Raw genomic sequence first — 22,830 nt, 5'->3', positions numbered from 1 at the left:
TCCCGTTTGTGTGTGAAACGTGCAGAGAGCATACGCTCACCTTTAATCCTTGTGTAAAGGGAATCCTCCCAACTTCACAGAGAAGGGAAACGGGCGCAGGAGAACAGTGACTAATGGGGCTTAGAACCGAGGTCTCCTACCGTGGTATCCCCGCCCTCTCTGTGCCGCTGGCGCCGGCCCAGAGCTCCCCCCACGTCCCCGCAGCCCTACCCGGGGCCAGGTGAGGGCTCTCCCCGCCTCCTGTCGCGGGGGCAGAGATGCCCCCACCTGGGGCTTCTAGAAGGTGCGGGGCGGGGTCCAAGCGCGCCCGCGATTGGCGATTGGCGCGCGGGGCGGCGGGGGAGGTAAAGGCCAGGGGCGGGCGGGGGTGGGAAGAACCCGGCCGCCCAGCGCGCCCCCGCTGCCGGGGTGAGCGCACGTGGGCGCCGAGCGCGGGGCCGCGCGCCCACCATGAACTCCAGCGGCCCGGGTTACCCGCTCGCCTCGCTCTACGCGGGCGACCTGCACCCCGACGTGACTGAGGCCATGCTCTACGAGAAGTTCTCTCCCGCTGGCCCCATCCTGTCCATCCGCGTGTGCCGCGACGTGGCCACTCGCCGCTCGCTGGGCTACGCGTACATCAACTTCCAGCAGCCGGCCGACGGTGAGCCCCTGGGGGAGGGGGCCGGACAGACACACCGACAGGCAGACAGGCAGACAGCATCCCAGCCACCCGGGCGCGCTTTCATCTCTGGCTACTCCTGCAAAATCTTACATTTTGCAGCCAGGGAAACTGAGGTCCAGAGATACAAGGCCTTGGTAGGGGCTCCGAAAAGCCCCGGAGACAGGGACTAGCAGTGAGTGTGCTCCTACTGTGTTTTACCGGTGCTCCGTTTTCTGGAAGAGCTGTTAAGACGGTGAAAACAACCAAGGGCTTTGGGGTCAGCCAGACCTGGGATTAGAAAGCCGGCAGCTGTGCGGCTTTGAGCAAATGAATCATTCTGAGCTTCAGCTGCCTGTCTGCAAAATGGGGGTGGTACCTGGTTTACAGAATGATTGGGAGGATGAGCAATTCAAAGCACCCGGTGAGGAAGATGCCCGAGAAGACACGGGTGATGAGCGGGGCAGCCGGGAGAGCTCGGCCTCGGGTTGTGGCCTTTCCCGGAAGCCGGACCCGAGGTCTGCACCAGGCGCCTCCACCTTCGGGAACCGAGAAAAGCTGCCTGCGCTCCAGGCTCCACGACCCGTTTCTCAGAGCTTGTCAGCTAGGTGTTGAGTGGAGAGGAGAGAGATTAGAGCGCAGGGTTTTCTGTTGGAGCTCTGCCACTAGGGTGCGAGCTTGAGCAAGATTTCACGCTTGGCTCTCTTCATCTGTAAAGTGGGGCTAAGCCTTATTATCCAGTAGCATGGAAGGAATGGAGGGCTTTGTCTATGAAGTAGCTCCAGTATCACGTGGTACTTGTAAGCCCTCGGTAAGTGCTAACCCAAGAAAAATCATAGCAACTATAGCGTTCAGGTGTAAGACTCCAGAAACATAACAACAACAAAAAAAACCCTGCCCCGGTCAAGTCCAAAAAGGGGTGCCTTTACTCTTAGTCTCCTGGGAGGATGGGGAGGTTCCCTGATCTGGGAGTTTGCTGTGGTGGTTCCTCCGGTTTCCCAGCAGGTGGCAGAGCTGGATTCCTGCGAGCCTTCCCCTCTGCTCTGCTTTACCTACCCACTGCCTCTTGCCGTCTTCCTCCAAGCCCTGTACAACCTGACCTTTTTGCCAGACTTCATAGATGGAGAAACTGAGCTCCAGACAGGAGAAGGATTTTACTCCTGGGTGTTTATGGCAGGACTAGATAGAAAACCTAGACTTCTTGCAACTTGCACACTGAGTATTCCACAGTTCCCCTCCAAACCCTCTGAAACGAGAGGTGTCCCTGAAGCAGAGGACAGCATACCACCTGGTAGAAGGATGGGCATAGGCTGTTGTTTTTAGACATACTACTGTTTACCAGACACCTACTTTGTTCCAGGCACAAAGTACAAGGCGCCTTGCACACCTTATTTAATTTTCAGTCTGTCTGACAACCTGGAGGCAGGTGGTATTCTCTCCCTTTGTTAGATGTAGAAAGGTGGGTAATATTATAATCATCCCCTCTTTACAGGTGTAGAAGTGGGCTCAGAGAGGTGATGTTCACTTCCCCGAAAGCCATACTTCCTTGGGATCAAATCTCAACTCTGCTGCTCAGCACCTCTGAGTTTCAGTTTCCTCAAACTGCTGCCACCCTTGTCATAGGGACCCTCCTGATCTTTCCCCTTTCTGAGCCTCAGTTTGCCCGTCTGTAAAATGGGGATAGGCATTCCTGCTCACTTCATCATGGTGAAGAGTTGAAGGAGATCCTACCTGGAAGGTGGGAGGAGCACCACACACATGAATTCTTTCTGTTTATCCCTCCTGAGCCTTCAAGCTCTTATCTCAAGTGAGACCCAGACAGACAGTGGCTCTTTTCTTTTTTTCATTTTTGGCTCAGTTCCCAACGACGCTCTTTGGGGCTCAGGGAAAGAAAATCCCCTTCACTAGCTCCTTTCTCTCCTCTTGTCCAGCGGAGCGAGCACTGGACACAATGAACTTTGAGGTGATCAAAGGCCAGCCCATCCGCATCATGTGGTCCCAACGAGACCCAGGACTTCGCAAGTCGGGTGTCGGCAACATTTTCATCAAGAACCTGGAAGACTCCATTGACAACAAGGCCTTGTATGACACCTTCTCCACCTTTGGGAACATCCTCTCTTGCAAGGTGGGTGTGCCTCTTGGAGCGGGGGGTGTTTTGTGTTAGACACCTGTGTGGTGGTAGAGGGATACCAAGCAGCTCCTCATCCGTAAAGATCCAGGTTCAGCAAGCACCTGAATGGTAGTTGTTCTCAGTTTCAGTGGTCACCTACGTATCAACTGGCTCTTGCTGAGTAACCACCTCCTAACTTCGTGGCTGTCAACAACAGTGATTTATTCTGCTTGTAATTCAGCTGTTGGCGGTTGGGGCTGAGTTCAGCTGAGCCGTTCTGCTCTTGGCTGGGTTCCTTTGTAAGCCCACTGAGAGCTGGATGGCTCTGCTTCTAGGGAGTGGGTGGTTGTCAGCTGGACCGTCTCGGCTTTCCTCCCTGTGGGCTTTCATCCTCCAGCAGGCTAGCCCAGGCTATTCTCATGGCAATAGCAGGGTCCCAGGAGACAGAGAGTGGAAGGTCGCCTGGCCTTTTGAGACCTAGGTTCAGAACTAGCACACTGTCATTTCGTGGCATTCTACTGGCCAGAGTAAGTCATGAGAACAGCCCAAATTCAGAATGAGAGGGCAGTAGAAATTATAGGACAAAGCAAGTAGATACAGGAAGGCCATGATGGCAATGGACCAGACCTTGTTTGTAACATTTCTCTTAGAATAGAATGGAAGTTTCCTAGGAGTAGGGATCTTGTTCTTATCCACCACTGTATCCCAGTACCTGAGATGTGAAAACATAGTAGGTGCTCAATAAATATTTGTTGAGCTAATGGCTGTATTATCATTTGGGAAGGGCTGTGGTCATTTCTCTGACTTTGTAGTTGAGGGTCAGGGGCCATGCAGCAGATCAGTCTGTCCTGACAGGGTTTAACCCTGGGTTTTTTGCCCGCTAGATTTTATAAGGGTGGCTGGTCAGTTACCCTGCAGCCTTTGGCATGTCCAGCCTTCTGGGGAGGCAGCAGGGGGGATGGGGAGTGATGGCATCCTCTGTGTTAGAAGTCTTCCTTGAATCCTACTATGTGCCAGGCACAGTCCTGCAGTTCTCAAGTGAGGCCTCACCACCTCCCTGTGAGTGAGGGGATATCCCTGTGACTCAGAGGGGCAGACAGACTAGAGGAGGTGCAGTAGCTGCTAAGGGCATGCCATGATAGACAGAAAGGGCTGTTTCCTGTCTTTGAGGATCAATGGAAGAGAGAGAGAGTCTTAACTGTGTGCTAGGTTCTTACAGTGCTAACAGCAGATTTATCCAGAACTTTCTATGTGCTAGATTTTCTGCATACACATCCTCGCTGAATTTCCCAAAATGGCCTCTTAAGATGCAAATAGGAGGATCCCGGAGCAGAGAGGCTCAGAGTTGGGGTTACTTGTTCACAGTTATATACTACAGGGGTGGGAGATCAGTGGCCAAGGCAGGATCTGACCCAACGGGTTTGCTGGCTTAGCTGAAGCTAACTTAACAGGGAAGAGTATCTCTGTCCCCGTTATCCAGGCCTTGAGGCTTCCTCTGAGCCACTGAGGATTGAACAGAAAGTTCTGTGAGACTCGGGCAAGTCTTTGCAGGCCTAATGAAGCCCTGTTATGGGCCTGGTTACATACAAGGCATTCAGTGTGGTCCGTTCCCCTGGTGTTTGCTTTTAGGTTTTATGAGGATGGCTGGTCAGTTACCCTATAGCCTCTGGCGTGTCCACCCTTCTGGGGAGATGGCAGGGGTAGGGGGAGAGGTTGGGAGTGATGGCACCCTCTGTGTTAGAACCATTCCTTGTGTGCTACCAAGTGCTCTCAGGCTGGTTGGAGGTGAGACTTTTAGGAACAGCTGGAAATTGGGCTCTGAGGGGAATGAATGCATGGCGATCCGGGGAGTCAGAGGCCCAGAAAGGAGAGGGCCCTGGGGCTGAGGAAAGGTTTCTGAGGCACTGTGGAACTCCACTAGGCTTGGGGTCACGCCACTCAAGTGCAAAGTTCAGCTCAGCCTACCGAGCAGAGAGTCAGCATGACATAGTCGGCCAGACCTTGGACTTTGAGGCCAAGTGTCCTGGGTTCAAATCCTGCCTCTTCCACTTCCTGGCAGTGTGGCCTTGGGCTGGTTGTTTAACCTCTCCATACCTCAGTTTCCTCTATCAAAGGCGGCAGTGGTAGAACCTACCTCTTAGGGTGGTTGTGAATGTATATTAACTCACATAATCTTCACAATATAGATAGCCCTTAAAAGAGTAGTGAGCGTCTCATTAAGCTTCTACAGGAATCAAATAGTTACTTCTGCTGGCTGGCTGACCTCGGACAAGTCATTTATTCCCATTTTCCCCAATCGGGCAGCTGGGGCTCAGAGGTTAAGAACTGCCTGGAAGGGTTCTGATGACAAATATGACAGTATGTGATTCCCTTAGCAGGTGCATGACTCAGAGTGGAACCCAGTCAATGTGATTAAATCTGAATGACGGGCCTGGGCTTGAGTTGAAAGCAGAGGGAACCTGCTTGGGGCCGGAGGGGTGCGTGTTGGGTGTGGGCTTGGAAGCAGGACTTGTGAAGGGCCAATTGGAGAGCCTCAAATGCCAAGTTGGTATAGTTCTGTGGATTGCGGGAGCTACTGGAGATCATCTCCCAGAGGGACATGGTCACAGTTACATTTTGGAAAAACCATCCCAGTGGTCAGCCCAGAAGCTGGGTTGGGAGGCTGGGGTGGCGGTCAAGGCAGAAAATGTCACTTAGTTGAGCCGGGGCGGTGGCCGCAGGGATGAGTGGAGCCGTGGACCCCATGAGATGGTCATTAGGGGTCTTAGTGCAAGTTCATCCAGAGGGACAGGAACTCTGCGAACTGAAGATCTTTCCCATTCGCGAGGTCTGTCTTAACTTGAGTCGGGAGCCCTACAGAATGGGGGCAGTATGCTTGTGGGTCTTTTCAAAATTTGAAGCAAGTTTGCTATTGAAATAATAGATTAATTGGTAAAGTTTAAACAACCCGGAAAGGAATAAAGTAAAAAAGCTTTTGTCGCTTTCAACTCTAGTTCTCGGAAATAATTATTAACAGTTTTGTGTGTGTGTGTTTTAAAAATTTCCCTGCCAAGGTATGGAAGCAACCTAAGTGTCCATCAACAGATGAATGGATGAAGACGATGTGGTTTATATATACAGTGGAATACTACTCAGCCATAAACAAGAATGAAATTTTGCCATTTGCAGCAATGTGGATGGACTTGGAGGGCATTACGCTAAGTGAAATAAGTCAGACAGAGAAAGACAAACACTATATGATACCACTTATACGTGGAATCTAAAAATTACGGCAGACGAGTGAATATAATAAAAAAAGAAGCAGACTCACAAATACAGAGAACAAACTAGTGGTTACCAGTGGGGAGGGGGAGGAGGGGCAATATAGGGGATGGGGAGTGGGAGTACAAACTATTGGGTTTAAGATAGGCTCCAGGATGTATTGTACAACACAGGGAATCGAGCCAATATTTTGTAATCACTGTAAATGGAAAGTAACCTTTTAAAAATGGTATATACATTTAAAAAACATAATAAATAACCATCCCACACTTTCTCTCTTCCTGCTTTCCTTCCTTCCTTCTTTCTTTCCCCTCTCTTCCTCACTTCCTCAATCTTTCTCTATTTCTTTGTCTCTCTCGCTCTCACTTTCCAAAAGTTTCCCCTACATATGTATTTCTTGTGTTAGCGGAAGCATAATTGAATGTTACCAAAAAATGCCAAAAGGTTTCTCAAAAGTATAGATGCCCACTTTAACCCAAATGAGCTTGATTCCCCCCCCACACACACACACTTAACAGTATACCTTACAGGTAACCCTGCCAGCCGTGAAATCTACCACATTCTCTTCAACTATGCACATACAGCAGACCAAGGTGAATATACTGTAATTTAACCAGTCTCCTCTTGATGGATCTCGGGTTGTTTCTAACTTGCTGTTAGAAACAAAGATGCAGAAAGGGGGAAAGGTGGCTTGAATCTAATCCTTTTATCCATTGCTTTAGGAAGATCATCAAAAGCTGGTCTGTGGTATAGATGAGATCTGCGTTCGGTTTGAGGACCCTATCCCTCCTTTACTGTGTGATCTGAAGCAAGTAGCTTGACCGCTTTGAGCTTTCGTTTCCCATCTCTAAAATAGAGCTGTTGTACGACACAGGATTGTCTTCACAGGCACAGAGCAAGCAAGCACTCAGATATTAGTCATTATTGCCGTTGCTATTCTTTTTCTCTGTTGGATGCTTTTCATGTCCTGTTTCCCTGTGGCCCAGGTGGTGTGTGATGATCGTGGCTCCCGAGGCTTTGGCTTTGTGCATTTTGAGACCCACGAGGCTGCACAGAACGCCATCAGCACCATGAACGGGATGCTGCTGAATGACCGCAAAGTGTGAGTGGTGGGATGTGGGTGGCGCCAGGGCTAAAGGAGCAGAATCATGGTGCCACCGACTTAGGACCCATAGTACTGCCACCGTCTAATGGGCGCCTGGCACTGAGCAGCTGCTGGTATTCTTCCTGGCAATATGACCTCAGACGTGTTGCTCCATCTCCCAGGGATTCCTTTTCCTCAAGTAAGACATGGGGCTGCTGATATGCATTAGAGGACTTCTGAGTAGCAAATGGGGCAATGCTTTAGAAATTCTAGCAGGAATAGCTAATGGCCAAATCATCAATGGACAGAGTGATTTTTGTCTGTTTTCCAGCCTTCTCAGCATGGCTGTGAATTTTATTAAACCTTTTGTTTCCTGAGATCTGGGGACAGGAAGGAAGGTTGGCGTATGCTTAGCTTGCCATTTTCATGCCTTTAAGTTTGGCATCAGCCCCACTTCACAGATGGGAAAGTTGAGGTGCAGATGCTGGAGAGAATCTGCTCTGGCAGCTGCCTCCCCCACTTCTGGTTCCGCCCACCAGATGGCCCAGCCCCATGCCCGAGACTGAGCAGTGGAGGAAGCTTTGGGGTGGGAGAAGCACCCAGAGTCATTTTGTCCAGAGTTTCTCAAGGTAGCCTCCTGTCAGTGAACCAGAACTTGGCGGGGCTTTTCCCAGTTCTCCAGAAGTGTGTTTCTATCTTTGTCAGCTTTTAGTTTGCCTGTTTTCCCTTGTCACTCAGTTTCCTTCAATTTTTGGTGTCAGCTATCACTCGTTTGTGCTAAATGTCTTATATCAGGGGTCCCCAACCCCTGGGCCGCGGACCGGTAGTGGTCTGCGGCCTGTTAGGAACCGGGCTGCACAGCAGGAGGTGAGTGGCGGGTGAGTGAGAGAAGCTTCATCTGCCTCTCCCCATCGATAGCATCACCGCCTGAACCATCCCCACCCCCATCCGTGGAAAAATTGTCTTCCACGAAACCGGTCCCTGGTGCCAAAAAGATTGGGGGCCGCTGTCTTATAGGTACCATCAAATTGTCTTATGCTTGCTTTGTTTTTCTTAATCTAGGATACTTTCCTACATGTGTTTATGTGGACTTGGAATTTACAATTTTTAAAATTCATAATGTATTTGAATGATTTCGGTGCCCCCCTCCCCCACCCCAGCAATACCGGCATGAACCACATCTGGTTCTCTCACAGCCACTTCCCCAGTGCACCCAGTACGTGTTAAATGAATAAGCAAATCCCTGCGATGTGAGTTTGATCCCCAGTTTTACAGGAATGAACACTGAGGCTCAGAGAGGTTAAGTAACTTGCCCAGGGTCACACAGCTTGGTAACTGCAGAGCGAGGATTCAAGCCCTTGTCTGTGTGACTCCCAAATTTGTGCTCTTATCTCCTGAGCACTCAGCTGCCTCACGTGCAGTAGGAGATCCTGTGCATTGGCCCCAAGAATGAAGTCATCTTAACCTTACGCTGGAACATAGAAGCTTGGCTGCTGGAAGTGGTCAGTCCTTGGATGTATGCCATCTAAGGAGCATTGCCCTGCCCAGTCCCTTGATGAGGGGTACAGAGATCCTGGAGGCCAGCAGCAATTGACTCAAGTGACCCAGGCTTACTGGGTGGGCCGGGGCAGGGATGGGGGTGGCTGATGGCAGCCATAGGCAGCTGCCTACCCTGTTGGCATGTCCACAGCTTCGTTGGCCACTTCAAGCCCCGACGGGAACGTGATGCAGAGCTGGGAGCTCGGGCCATGGAGTTCACCAATATCTACGTGAAGAACCTCCACGTGGACGTGGATGAGCAGTGCCTGCAGGACCTCTTCTCCCAGTTTGGTGGGCGTGTTCCCCAAGGGAGTTGGGGATCACTTCTCTTCTACTCCCAGCTTGGGCTGGGACGGGGGTGTCCCCTGGGGCTTCCTAAAGACTTGGGAGAAGGGAGGGGACATCTCAGGGCTTGCCCGACTCCCCTTTGAGACAGGTTGCCCTTCCCAGGGAAGATACTGAGTGTCAAGGTGATGAGGGATGACGGCGGCCACTCCCGCGGCTTTGGCTTTGTCAACTTTGAGACGCATGAGGAAGCCCAGAAGGTAGGAACTTCCCCATGGCCCTGTTTCCTGGAGGAGGTGTGGAGCCAGGATTAGGAAGAAGGGAGATCAGGAGCGGAGGGCTCCAGCTGCCTGTGGAGGAAATAGTCCCACCCCAGCCTGGGTCCGCACAAGCCAGGGCCCTTCCAGCCTGGGGTGAAGGCAGATGCCTTCAGCTTCCTTCAGCTGCTTCCATACCCTGAGGCTGGCTGGCTTTTCATAGAATCTTGCAGCATGGGAGCTACTAGGGGCCTTTGAGACAGCCATTAACCTCTTCTTGAATTGATCGTGGGATTGAGGCCAGGGAGGGGAAGTGTCATGTTATTTCTTGCTTCCAAGACTTTGAAAATATTGTTTTCTCAAAACACGTCCCCTCCCCTACTCTTTAGACCAATACTGTCCCATAGAAATATAACAAGAGCCACATGTGCAGTTGAAAATTGTCCAGTAGCCACATTAAAAAGCGTTAAAAAAAAAACACTGCAACTTTAATAATATATTTTATTTAACTTATTCAAATTATCACTTCAATGTGATATAATATTGATATAATTGATTGTGATGTCATATTTATATTGATAAAAATTGAGATTTTACAGTCCCTTTTTTGTACTACGTCTTTGAAATCTGGTACCTCTAGCCCATGTCAGTTCAGACTAGCCATTTTTCACGTATTCAGTAGCTGCATGCAACAAGTGATTGCCATGCTGGACAGCATAGCTGTAGATAATTGATGGGTCTCAGCTTATACTTTTCCCTCCTTTAGGAAGCCACCTCTTCCTGTCCTCAGTGCTTCTGAAAAGGTGCCCCTCCTGTCTGTCTCCATCATTAGCTCAGATCTCCACGGATAGAACTGAGGGCAGGGGCTGGGTCTCATGTCACCATTAAATCCCTAGTATTTCACTGCTGGTAGGTACCAGATACATATCTACTGAGCAAGGGAATGGTACAAGGTCACAGAGTGAGTAACAAAGCAGGGATAATGTCCGATTTTGCCTCCCACCACGAAGTTCTTTCCGTAGCTCCTGCCCCATTAAGATCACTGGTCATGGGAGGGCTCAGCTCATGGTGGATTCTGGCTGGAGACCTGGATCCTGGGGCCATCTTGATAGCAGCCACTTCTCACTGAGCACTTACCACAGGCAAGGTGCTACCTGATTTTGCATACACTGTCCTGTCTCCTCCCACCAGTGTGGGCTCTACTGTGGTTATCAGGTTCCACCAGGTTGTGGGATTAGAGCACTGGGATTAGAACCAACTCTTTCTGACCCTGAAATTTTGTTCTTAAGTAAAGGGCTCCTTTGAAAGGTAACTTCTTGGGTTTCCTTGGACAAGTCCCACCCTCTCTGTAGACTTTGGTTACCCCAACTATAAAATGACAAGTTGGAGTAGAGCAGTGAAGCTGGCAGGGGAAACCATAGACTCCAAGGTCTTGGAGACTTTGGTAATGGCCTGTTTTTTGGGGTTTTTTAAAAGATTTATTTATTATTTATTTATTTATTTTATGCTGCGTCGGGTCTTAGTTGTGGCACACAGGATCTTCGTTGAGGCATGCGGGATCTTTCGCTGTAGCACGTAGGCTCTTTGTTGTGGAGCACGGGATCTAGAGCGTGTGGGCTCTGTAGTTTGTGGCACGCGGGCTCTCATTGAGGCGCGCGGGCTCAGTAGTTGTGGTGCATGGGCTTAGTTGCCCCACGGCATGTGGTGTCTTAATTCCCTGACCAGGAATCTAGCCCACGTTCCCTGCTTTATAAGGGGGATTCTTTACCACTGGACCACCAGGGAAGTTACCTGCTAATGACCTAATGACCTTTAAGATTGCTATAGATCAGGCAGTTCTTGGGGCCCCAGAGTGTTTTAATATATATTTACATATGTTTGCATGTCTAGGTAGGGAAGCAAGTCATTATGTGAAAATATTTACTAATGAACTGACCACTTTAAAAAGTCAGTTCCCTGGGCTTCCCTGGTGGCGCAGTGGTTGAGAATCCGCCTGCTGATGCAGGGGACGCGGGTTCGTGCCCCGGTCCGGGAAGATCCCACATGCCGTGGAGCGGCTGGGCCCGTGAGCCGTGGCCGCTGAGCCTGCGCGTCCGGAGCCTGTGCTCCGCCACGGGAGGGGCCACAACAGTGAGAGGCCCGCGTACCGCAAAAAAAAAAAAAAAAAAAAAAAAAGTCAGTTCCCTTTCAAATATTTCTCCTCCCTAACACCAATGTCTAATCCAAACCTTTGAGTCAGTACTCACATGGGTCTGATTTTTGCAGTTGAGTCAATGCCGATTCAGTTCATTATTAGTGGATTGCAGAGACATTGCACGTCTTTTTTTTTTTAATGTGACACCAGGTTGGGTCACCGCCCCTGAACGAACTTAGTAACAATTTCTCTCTCCCTCCCTTTTTAAATTTTTTATAATTTATCTTTATTTTTATAGTGGAGTATAGCTGATTTACAATGTTATGTTTCTTTCTGGTGTATAGCAACTTGATTCACTTACACAGAGACATCTGTATATTCTTTTTCAGATTCTTACCAGTCTTATACACTCTTTTTCGGTGATTACAGTGAGTTGAGTCAAGTTCTATGTGCTATACAGTAGGTCCTTATGGATTAAGACATTGCACGTCTTGCAGAAGATGTAGGAATTCATGCAATCAAAGCCACTGACAGTTTGGGATCTGGCAGGCTTAGGCCAGTTAACTGAAGAAAAGAAAAATCAAGGGTTAAGTAGCAAATGTTTCTAAAGTCCTCATAGCAGAGACAGTTGTCTGTGTGGTGAAACCCAACGTGAAGGAAGTTGATTTACGCCCTCACGCCCTTTTGAAAGAATTATGCTTGTTGCTTTATTCTAATCATCAGTGTGTAGTTACAGTTAGAAACCTAAATGTTAAATCACGGGAAACTTTGCAAATTTCGATTGCACTCTTTCAAGTAGAGCCCAAATCAATTTTACTCTGAAATTCTGTCCCATGTTTTTTAAAAATGGATTCACTTTAAATGGCCTGGATCCTGGTACTAATTATTCTCAGCTAACAAGGCCAGCCTGGGGCTTCCCTGGTGGCGCAGTGGTTGGGAGTCCGCCTGCCGATGCAGGGAACACGGGTTCGTGCCCCGGTCTGGGAGGATCCCACATGCCGCGGAGCGGCTGGGCCCGTGAGCCATGGCCGCTGAGCCTGCCCTCCGCAATGGGAGAGGCCACAACAGTGAGAGGCCCGCATACCAGGGAAAAAAAAAAAAAAAAAAAGGAGATAAGGCCAGCCTGGCTTGCAGGTGGCCCCTTCTGAGCCCAGAAGATGGGACTGGAGGTCAGGGCTAAGGCCAAGGCCTCGTGGGGGTGGTCACCAAGCCCTCTGGCTGCCTCTTCTCTGCACAGGCTGTGATGGACATGAACGGGAGGGAGGTGAGTGGACGGCTGCTGTACGCAGGCCGGGCCCAGAAGCGGGTGGAACGGCAGAATGAGCTGAAGCGCAGGTTCCAGCAGATGGAGCAGGACCGGCTGACCCGTTACCAGGTGAGGGGCAGGCTTCCCGTGGGGCAGCTGCTTCCGCGTGCAAGTGCCTGTGTGTGGGCAGCCCTGAATGCGACTCCCTCCTCCAGCAATGCCGCTTCTGGGAACTTGGCTTTAGAGAGGCGGGGAGTGGGGAGGGGCTGCAGCTTCCAGGTGATGGGCTCGCTGAGTGATGGGTGAGGTGCAGGGGTGCTGCACGAGGCTGAGAACTGCAGGCTTGGTGGGCGGGGCTTCCAGTGCCCCCTTGGCCCATGTAAGCCCCTCCCCCCACCCCAAGTCATTCTGGGGCTTGGAGGGGAAGGGGCACATCTAGCAGGTATCCTTTCCTTCTAGGGCGTGAACCTGTATGTGAAGAACCTGGATGACTCCATCGATGATGAGAAACTGAGGAAAGAGTTCTCTCCCTATGGAGTGATCACCAGTGCCAAGGTGAGGGCCCGGGGCACCGGGGATCGGTAGCCTTCCCCTCCCGTCCTCACTGCCCACGCACACCCCCATCCCCGCCCCGGGGCTTCCAGGGATTGGGTGCTGCGCTGCTCCTTCTGGAGTTTGGGGGCTGGGTCTGACCCCATTGGAGCTTGTTGTCCATCTGCAGCCTTGTCTGGGCTGGAGGGGAAGAGGGTAGAAATACAGTCCCAGTCACACAGCTGGACTTGCTGGGGCTCACTGTAACCGAGGTTTATGCAACAAGCATTTATTGAGTGCCTACTGTATGCCAGATTCCAGAAATTTGTGTCTCAGAATTTCCTTTGACTTTTGTTGTCTGGCCTTGGCTGGTGACATAACCCCTTCCCGGGCCTCAGTTTCCCCATTTGGAAAATGCGAGGCTTGGGCTGCATCATTCTTCACTCATTCTTCCCCACATGTTGAGCAGAGACCGTGTGCCCTCCTAGCACCAGAGATGTCTTCCAAGCCTCATCTATAAGATGAGGGTGGGCGGTGGGCTCCCTGGATGGTTCTGAACCCTGGCTTCTTGTTAAAATACCCTGGAGACCTCTTAAATAGACACCCGAGTCAGACAAACTGAATGTAGAGCTCTGGGCATCTTAATTTAAAAATCTCCCCACGGGGCTTCCCTGGTGACGCAGTGGTTGAGAATCCGCCTGCCGATGCAGGGGACACGGGTTCGTGCCCCGGTCCGGGAAGATCCCACATGCCGCGGAGCAGCTGGGCCCGTGAGCCATGCTGGGCCCGTGAGCCATGGCCGCTGAGCCTGCGCATCCGGAACCTGTGCTCCACACAATGGGAGAGGCCACAGCAGTGAGAGGCCCGTGTACCACAAACAAAACAAAACAAAACAAAAAAAATCTCCCCACGTAATTTTAAGAAGACCTAGTGTTCGTTCATTCCATACTTGAGCACCTGCTGCTTTGCCAGGCCCTGTGGGAAGCACACAGGAATAAGTCAGACGTAGTCCTTGCCCTTGAGTAACTTAGAGTCTAGTGGGGAAGTCGGATGCATCACTAACTCAAATCTACTGTAGGGTGGGGTGGGGTTGGGGTAAGTGGAGGAGGCAGAGCTGCAGGAGCTCAGTGGAACAGGAAGGAGGGCTTCCTGTAAGAAGTGGCAGTGGCAGCACGTTTGACTTGACTGTGAGGAGGTAGGGAGCTGCAGGTGGGAATGAAAGACTTTCCAAAGAGGTCAATGTGGGTGACGGGGCTGAGGACTTGCACGTGTGGTGTGATGGTTGAGTTCTTGGGACGTGGTCTAGAAGTTCTTTTGCCTGTTGAATCCAATTTAAAATGTCCTTCAGGGAGCCTGGTATTTGGGGAAGAGTTTCTAATAATTTTTGAGTTAAGGACCTTTCCCCCCCAAAAGTGACAGAAAGCTGTGGGACATGTGAATTAAGCATCAGGAAATCTGATTAAATTTATCAATCAGTAAATTGATAAATCTGATTTATAAAAAGCTCTGGGCCCTCTTTCCTGGCAAATGCATACTTGGTGTAGTATTGTGGTTGGAAGCTGGGATTTTAAAGTGAATCAGAAGTAGGTCTAAATCCCAGTCCTACCATTAACTACCTGTAGAGCCTGAAGGAAGTGACATTGTCATTTGGACCCTGTTTACCCATCTGTAAAATGGGAGCAACATGACCTACTTCTAGAGGTGTCCTGAGAACTAAAAGGCCTGCAAGTGGAGCACCTGCCCACGATAAGTAGTGAAATAATGATCTAATTGTTCACATACCTTGCATATAATTTCAGGAGATTCACTGACCTCCTTGAGGACCCCTTGAATGAAGGGAATTGTACAAAATCTGGATTGCTTAGAGTTGATGCACAGTGGGGTGGACTATCTTGTTATAAAATGGGAATTTTACATAAATTTATATATACTTATAAAATTTAATATATTTTCTATTTTATAAAATAGTGATTGAAAATGAGATGATAGTGTTATAAGCACTTCGTAGAGATTAAGTTCATAGTAAGCTCTGCATGAGTATTTTTTATTATTTATTTATTTATTTAGGCTGCATTGGGTCTTAGTTGTGGCACGCGAGATCTTCACTGAGGCATGCAGGCTTCTTTCTAGTTGTGGCGTGCGGCTTTTTCTCTCTCTAGTTGTGGCGCGTGGGCTCCAGGGTGCGTGGACTCTGTAGTTTGTGGCACGTGGGCTCTCTAGTTGAGGCGCGTGGGCTCAGTAGTTGTGGCACGTGCTCCGAGGCATGTGGCATCTTAGTTCCCTGATAGGGCTCGAATCTGTGTCCCCTGCATTGTAAGGTGGATTCTTTACCACTGGACCACCAGGAAAGTCCCTGCATAAGTATTATTTGTACTAAGTTTATCTTTTTTAAAACTACCTAACACAAGTTCTTATTAATTTGCTAAGCAATATTTTTTGTGCCAAGAAAATTTGGCTGTCTCATAAAGCCTATGGACCCTTTCTGAGGATATTTTTAAATGCATAAAAGAAAACTCATAAGATTACAAAAAACAATTGAATTGAAATATATTTGTTAAAATACTAAGGTGACAGCAGTATGTTCTGCTTTATTAAGGCGTCAAACTATAAGATCTAGGGGAATTCCCTGGCAGTCCAGTGGTTAGGACTCCATGCTCTCACTACCGAGGGCCTGGGTGTGGCTGAAAAAGGTAAACAAAACAAAACAAAACAAACTGTAAGATCTAGTGAAGTAGCAATGAGCCTAAAAGATTTTTTTTTTTTTTTTTTTTTTTTTTGCGATACGCGGGCCTCTCACTGTTGTGGCCTCTCCTGTTGCGGAGCACAGGCTCTGGACGCGCAGGCTCAGCGGCCATGGCTCACGGGCCCAGCCGCTCCTCGGCACGTGGGATCTTCCCGGACCGGGGCACGAACCCGCGTCCCCTGAATCGGCAGGCGGACTCTCAACCACTGCACCACCAGGGAAGCCCCGGAAATATAACTCTTAAGAGCATCTTACTTTGTCCATAATTCACAAATGAACTAAAGAACTGTATGGGTAGTTTAATAAAACCCGAGGAGTAGTTGAAATGCAGATTTTTCATTATAGTGACCCCTACAGAAAGGTTTAAGATTGTAGCCTGGCCGAAGAACCCTGCCCCTAGATTTTCACCTGTCCCAAACTACCATCCCACTTCATTTTAGCCGCACGGACAAAGGCAGATACGGTAACAATTTAAGCCGGCTTTCCATCGCCGCTTAGGAAAATCTTTTCAGAAGGAAAATTTAGAGATCAAAATTAACTCTGAAATGCAGCTGTTCTCACTAATTCTGGGGAATGGTCTAGTAAACGATGAGCAGCCCTCATTAGCAAGTGGACCGGTCTTGGACAAGTCACTGTGAGCCTCATTTCCATCACCTGTAAAGTGGGAGTGGCCGTGCCTCCCTGCTCAGGTGGCTGCACCTGTCGAGTAAGAAGGCGTGTCAAGCATCTGGCATACGGTGGGCCTCAGTAAATGTGTGGGTGAGAGAGGACCCCCCTTAATCTCAGTTTCTCCTGGGTACCCTCAGTACTGGGCTGGGCCCCCCGGGGGGTGGGGAGCATGGCCCCCGGAGCCTTCCTTCTCCACCCCCAGCAGCCCTTGTCTTGTCTTGCTTTTAGGTGATGACAGAGGGTGGCCACAGCAAAGGGTTTGGCTTTGTGTGTTTTTCCTCTCCAGAAGAGGCGACGAAGGCCGTGACAGAGATGAACGGGCGCATCGTGGGGACCAAGCCACTGTACGTGGCACTGGCCCAGCGCAAGGAGGAGCGGAAGGCCATCCTGACCAACCAGTACATGCAGCGCCTCTCCACCATGCGGGCCCTGGGCAGCCCCCTCCCGGGCTCCTTCCAGCAGCCTGCCAGCTACTTCCTGCCCGCTGCGGCCCAGGTGACCTCCTGTCCGCATCCCTTCCCTGACAGCCAGGTGGGGCAGGAAGATCAGAGCTTCACAGGCAGACAGAGATTCCCAACATGCTTCTGCTGGAAACCCACTCGGCAAGCGGCCGTTGTCACCCCATCTCTAACAGGGGTAATTTTGTCCCTGTCAAGCAGTGCTTCCCGATCTGGGAGAGATGCGTGAATGTGATGCTGAAAGATTCTCTGCGGTCAAGTACGTTGGGGAAATGTTGCATTAAGCCAGAGAAGCCTTGATTTCTTTACTGTGTACCTTCTTCTATCCTGATATGCCAGTAGGCACCATGACTTCACCAAACTGGCAGAGTATGTAGCATTCCCCCAACTTAGATGATCATTTTTGTGAGTTGCCTGCTAACGTCTCTCCTGGGTGCTGATGTTCTAAGGGGCCTGGTTTGGGGAAGGAGCTTGTGTGACCTGGAGGGAGTAGAAGGATGTCTGTAGAAAGATGAGTGGCTCCGAGGATGGGAACATTCCTCCCCCTTAGCAGTTACTTAGGCTGGCACAGGTAACAGTGGGGTTGTTGCCCTTTTATCCAGGTCACTGGGCTAGTAGTACTGATCATCAGGGACAAGGATTGAGCCTGAGATCTAGCCCTGAAGGGGTCAGGGCTAATGGACCTCCTGATGTGGGAAGCAGGAGCCTTAACCCCAGCTTTGTGGGTCTATAATGACCAGTCCCCTGTAGGGGACAGTGGAATTCCCATAGTGGTGTCCCTGAGGGAATGCAGTTTCTCACCTCCCCTGCTGCCAACCCCCCTCACTCTAGGTCTTTCTGTCCCCCCACAGCCTCCAGCCCAGGCTCCATACTATGGCTCTGGCCCAGCTGTCCAGCCTGCCCCCAGGTGGACGGCCCAGCTACCCAGACCCTCGTGTGAGTGACCCAGCCCCTGCCCTCCACACGGGTCCCGTGGGGCTGTGTGTAACACAGCGGGTTAAGGACACGAGCTTGGGGGTCAAGCCTGGCTCTGCCGCTTCCCAGGGTGTTAATTTGGCTGGGTCACGTCACCTCTCTGAGCCTCGGTTTCCTTTTGTGAACGTGGGCCTGAGTGAGACGTGTGTAAATCACCGAGGACAGGGCCGGGCCCGTAAAAGGCACACACGCAGCTGTTATCTTCAGTGAGCTCCAAAGGCTCTCCTGATTTGTGACGGTGAAAATTCCTGCAAAGCTGAGAAAATAATACTCCCTTGGCACTACTGTTGATGAATGGTCCTTCTCTAAGACTGACGTTCACCCTGACCTGAAGCTGCCCTGGGGGACCAGGCTGTGTGGTCCTGGTACCTATGCCTCTTGGGGTCCTGGGGGGACAGAAGTTGGCTTTGTAATTGCAGATTCCCAACGCCCTCCCCTGGAGTTCTGGGTCTGCCAGTGAATTCACTCCTTTCTGTTGCAGAATGTTCTGGTTCCCCTTCCCATCCCCTTCCTCACCCCAGAACTGTCAGGGTGCAGCGTGCCCGCCTGATTGTCCCCCTCCACCCAAACTTTCTCCGTGTTCTCTATGCCGCAAGCCGCCTACCCGCCTGCGGCCTCGGTTGCCCAGCCAGCAGCTGTGTCTCGGCGCCCCTCATTCCCCATCGGCAGTGCCAGGCAGATCTCCACCCACGTGTCACGCCTGGTGCCCCACGCCCAGGGAGTGGGTGAGTGTGTGCAGGGCCAGGAGGAATGGAACGGAGGGTGGCTGCGGTGGTGGGTAGGGGGCTTGCTGCTGGTAGCGAGGCAGAACCGGCTTCCACGGTGACCCTGCCGCTGGCCCCCTTGCAGGGCAGTGCCGGCATCTGAGGCCGCACAGTGGGCTCCAGGGTCAGGGTCCTACCGACCCAGTTCCGGGGCTGACTCACTCTGTGGTCGTGCTACCTACCGTACCTGGTATCCTCTTGTCTAAAATCTGGGTGAGGGACTTCCCGGGCGGTCCAGTGGTTGAGACTCTGAGCTTCCACTTCAAGGGGCGTGGGTTCGACCCCCTGGTCGAGGAACTAAGATCCCACATGCCGCGCAGCACGGCCAAAAGAAAAAATCCAGGTGAAAGCAGTATTCCCATCGTGTGATGAGGGTGAAAGTGATCATACGTGCAGGGGCGCAGCACCAGATCTGAACCTAAGTACTGCGGCAGCTGTGAACAGGGGAGCAGGTTTTGGCTATAAGGCAAGCATCTGTTCCTTCATTTGGCATATGTTTGCACGCCTGTGTGCTGACCCTTTACTCGGCGCTGGGGATTCTACATGAGTGCTGGTTTTGAGGTGTTACGCCTTTGGGTTGCTGTGGGGCCTTACCATCCCTGCTTATCTCTTACAGCCAACATCGGTACCCAGACCACAGGACCTGGTGTGGCAGGATGCTCTTCACCAAGGGGGCCTCTCCTGACACACAGATGTGCCTTGGCAACACACAACACCCACCGGGTAAGGCTGGCCCAGCTGCCCACTGAGTTTGGGCCCCGGGGGTGCTTGGCTCAGAACCTTGTCTAAGGTGCTGGCCCTGTCTGGGCCTTGGTTTTCTTTCTTTTCTTGGCTTGTAAAGTTTCCTTTATTAACATGTACCATCAGAAGCGATATCCCCACCCACCACCCACTAACAGAGGGGGAAAAAGGACCAGGATCACATTTTGTTTGTTCATCACAATTTGCCTTGCCTGGGTTATTACCAAAATTAACTTGGGTTTCCTTAGTATTTACATAGTAAGCAGCGAGGATGTGATCAATCTGCAGAATAGAACTGAAAATATCTGCTGTAATTAAAAGCTGTGTATTTATCTCCCTGCCCCCTAAAAAAAACTCTCCAACTCAGCATGTTCAGATCCTGTCTAGAATTTCGGTGTGTATACTTCAAACTATCTCTTGCAAAATGAACAAGAGTAGGCTTTAGAGAGCGGAATGGTTTTAAGGTTACCAAGATGCGAAAGGGTCAGAAATCATGCTGGGGATGCGGCCATAAAGCTACCTGATTAAAATGCTTTCTTTAGCACCAGGTGGTCAGTAACGTGTGGCTTTCACTTGACAACACGCATAGGGTTCCTAGCGCCACGGAACACGTCTGCACTAGGACGTCACTTTGTCGTCTAGTCCACCGTGCCCTTGTTAGGGATTCTGTCCCGCCCGATTGCCCATACCTTGGCCCCTGCTCCCCCTCTTCCAGAGCCTTCCTGGAGGCCTGTGCTCACCTGACAAGGGTAAATGTTTTGAGGCCTTGCCCATCCGTGTGGTTAAGGGATGTGCCCCCGGCATCATGTGCAGGTCCAGGAGCCTGCTGTGCGTGTCCCTGGACAGGAGCCCCTGACTGCGTCCATGCTGGCCGCGGCGCCGCTGCACGAGCAGAAGCAGATGATCGGTGAGTGGCTGGTTCCTCGATCCTGGAGCAGGAAGGGGGCGCCACCAGCCGCTGGTTTACCTGGTGGGAAGTGCCTCGAGTGGAGGTCAGACGCGGGGACGAGGTCCGCAGCCTCGTGCTGACCCACCTGCCGGGTGGACTTGCCCAAAGGGCCTCTACTTCCCAGGATCCTGCTCATCTTGTCTTAAAACACTGGTCAGACCAGATGGTCCCGAGATCTCTTCCAGCTCTGCTGTTCTGTGACTCTGACTCAGGCTGGGAGAGACCCCAGACATGGGGAGATGAGGGGCCAGGAGGAGGAGCAGGAGGGCAGGGTCTTGGGTTTCTGCCCGGAAATGGCCCCTAAGGTGGGTGCTGTGGTACGTCACACCTCTCGCGATGGGAAGAGGCTGTCACCGAGTTTCATCGGTCTCCCGGTGCCCACGGCAGGGAGGAGGAACATAAACGTGCCCTGGGGAAACAGACATTGTTCCCCCTGGCCCCTGATCTCCCGTGCAGTCCATCTCCATCCCAGCCTCTGTGGCGGGCCCTGCTTAAGGAGGCCGCTACCGGCTGAATGAATGAACGAGCTTGCTGTGGTTCCCAGGCTCTTTCCTTCGCCTAGATCTCCAGACTCTTCTCTGAAGGCCCCCAGTGCCACCACACCATTGTTTGCTCGGCTCACTTGGGGTTTTGTCACTTTACTACCCACCCCCAAAGAAAAATTCTAAATGGGCTTCATGGCGGTAGAAGGCTCTGTAAGCAGTGCCCTGGAAACATCTTCACTCCCCTTGTGGGAGAAGCCCTCCCCCACCACTGAAGGCACCCAGCACCTCCACCCCCGGCTGCACCCTCCACACGTTGCCCAGATGGGCTGACCACCACCACTAGGCCCCGTCACTCGAAGTGCCCAGTGGTGGAAGGTAAGTTTATCTTGTGTGCTTGGCTCCCCTGTCCCTCCAAGAAGTCAAGTTCAGCATTATCGTATCCCGTCTAGAATTTCAACGTGATCCTTCAAGTGATTTCTTGCCAAATGAACAAGAGTAGTCTTTAAAACAGCAACCAACCTTGCATCAGAGCCTGTGCAGTGTACTTTACATGTAACATCAAATTTGATTCTTCACACCAGCCTCCAAGGTGGGGTTGGCTATGCTCACTTGGGGAAGAGGCCCCCGAGAGTGTTCAGTGACACACCCGGAGGGAGCAGTTCTGGGACAAAAGCCCGGATGCCCCCTCCGCTGCGTTCCACAATACCACCCCCGCCCTGGGACGCCCGGGCTGTCCGCCAGCTGTGTGCATAAGCCTCAGAGGCTCTTCCGTACAGGTGAGCGTCTCTACCCCCTTATCTACAATGTCCACACCCAGCTGGCCGGCAAGATCACGGGCATGCTGCTGGAGATGGACAACTCGGAGCTGCTGCTCCTCTTGGAGTCCCCAGAGTCCCTCAACGCCAAGGTGGGCTGGAGCCTGCGAGGAGCGGGGAGGCCCGGGGCCAGAGGAGGGTTACCGATCAGGGCCTCTCCTAGGCGAGCTGGTAGGCTGCTGCTTAGATGGGTGAAGTGTGTCTTCTTGCTGAAATCAGCTAATACCTGCAGAACGTGGAGGTGGCAGAGGGCCTTAGTGAAGGGTCAGCTACTTCAGCGCCTGCGGCCTCCCTGCAGCTCCACAGGCAAGACTGTGCGACAGGGCGCTGTGTTGTGACCCAGCCCAAGGGTTAGGGCTCCCCCAGCCGTCTGGCAGTGTAGGAGGTGGCTGTGGGTTTCTGCCATGGGAGCCGGTGAGCACAGTCTGAGGGGGCAGCGGGGCTGGGCGCGGGCCCTCTGGCGTCCGGCGGGCCGAGCTGGGGAGGCGGGGCTCTCCCAGGACCCTGCTGGGGCCGCCGCACCAACCCCTCCCCCGTGTGTCCCACAGGTCGAAGAGGCTCTGGCGGTGTTGCAGGACCACCAGGCCACGGAGCAGACTTGAGTGCACGTGCGCCGGGACCAGGTGGGTGGTGGTCAGGGGAAGGGTGACGGAGCAGCCGAGCCCAGAAGCTGTATGGGACTGGGAAGGGACATTCAGACTCCCAGAGAACGCTGTGGTGTCACTGGCTTATCTCGGAGGCACCAAGGAGGCGTTCAGGGGAAGCTGTGACGATCAAAGGCAAGGAGGACAGACTGTGTGATGGGAATTGGCGTGGACTCCGGTGCCAAGTGGGCCGGCTGCCTGGCCCGGCGGCCTCGCTCAGAATAGGCTGGCCTTCCCCCGGGCACCGCCTGGCCCCATGCGACCTGCCGGAACGCCTGGCTTGGGCTTGTCTGTGTCCTTGCTTGAAGACTGGGTGTCTGCCATGCTTTAGAAACATTTATTTTTTCATCCCCAGAAAATGGACTCCTCACTCCCTTGGCGGACAAGAGAACAGCATTTCCGGCTCTTGGCTCTAAGGCCCTGTGAACCGTAACTTCCCATCTGGGCTGTACCTGCACTTGCGCTTTTTGTGAAATGAAGGCTGGTCACCCGGCCAGCCT

The 22,830-nt window shown here is 51.9% G+C and overlaps 1 protein-coding gene across 2 annotated transcripts; it reads left to right on the top strand.

Moving 5' to 3' along the window:
• The first annotated feature begins 450 nt into the window (after positions 1-450).
• Positions 451-22,712, top strand: PABPC1L (poly(A) binding protein cytoplasmic 1 like). Of its 2 annotated transcripts, XM_059037766.2 has the most exons (15): positions 451-643; positions 2,572-2,765; positions 6,998-7,113; positions 8,786-8,925; positions 9,085-9,179; positions 12,548-12,685; positions 13,016-13,111; positions 16,728-16,994; positions 17,809-17,893; positions 18,529-18,657; positions 19,313-19,419; positions 20,251-20,344; positions 21,648-21,778; positions 22,235-22,309; positions 22,686-22,712. In XM_059037766.2, exons 1-14 carry the CDS (start codon positions 451-453, stop codon positions 22,286-22,288), a joined length of 1,839 nt encoding a protein of 612 aa, XP_058893749.1. In that variant the 3' UTR covers positions 22,289-22,309; positions 22,686-22,712. The 2 variants fall into 2 exon arrangements, with proteins under 2 accessions (XP_058893749.1, XP_058893750.1); XM_059037767.2 differs by lacking the exons at positions 17,809-17,893; positions 18,529-18,657; positions 19,313-19,419; ... (2 more) ...; positions 22,235-22,309; positions 22,686-22,712 and having other exon boundaries at positions 16,786-16,806.
• The last annotated feature ends 118 nt before the right edge of the window (positions 22,713-22,830 follow it).

This window comes from Kogia breviceps, chromosome 14, assembly GCF_026419965.1.
Source record: "Kogia breviceps isolate mKogBre1 chromosome 14, mKogBre1 haplotype 1, whole genome shotgun sequence".
Classification (NCBI taxonomy): Eukaryota; Metazoa; Chordata; class Mammalia; order Artiodactyla; family Physeteridae; genus Kogia; species Kogia breviceps.
The sequence above is the reverse complement of the archived record's forward strand: the minus strand, read 5'-3'. Positions and strand labels throughout refer to the sequence as shown.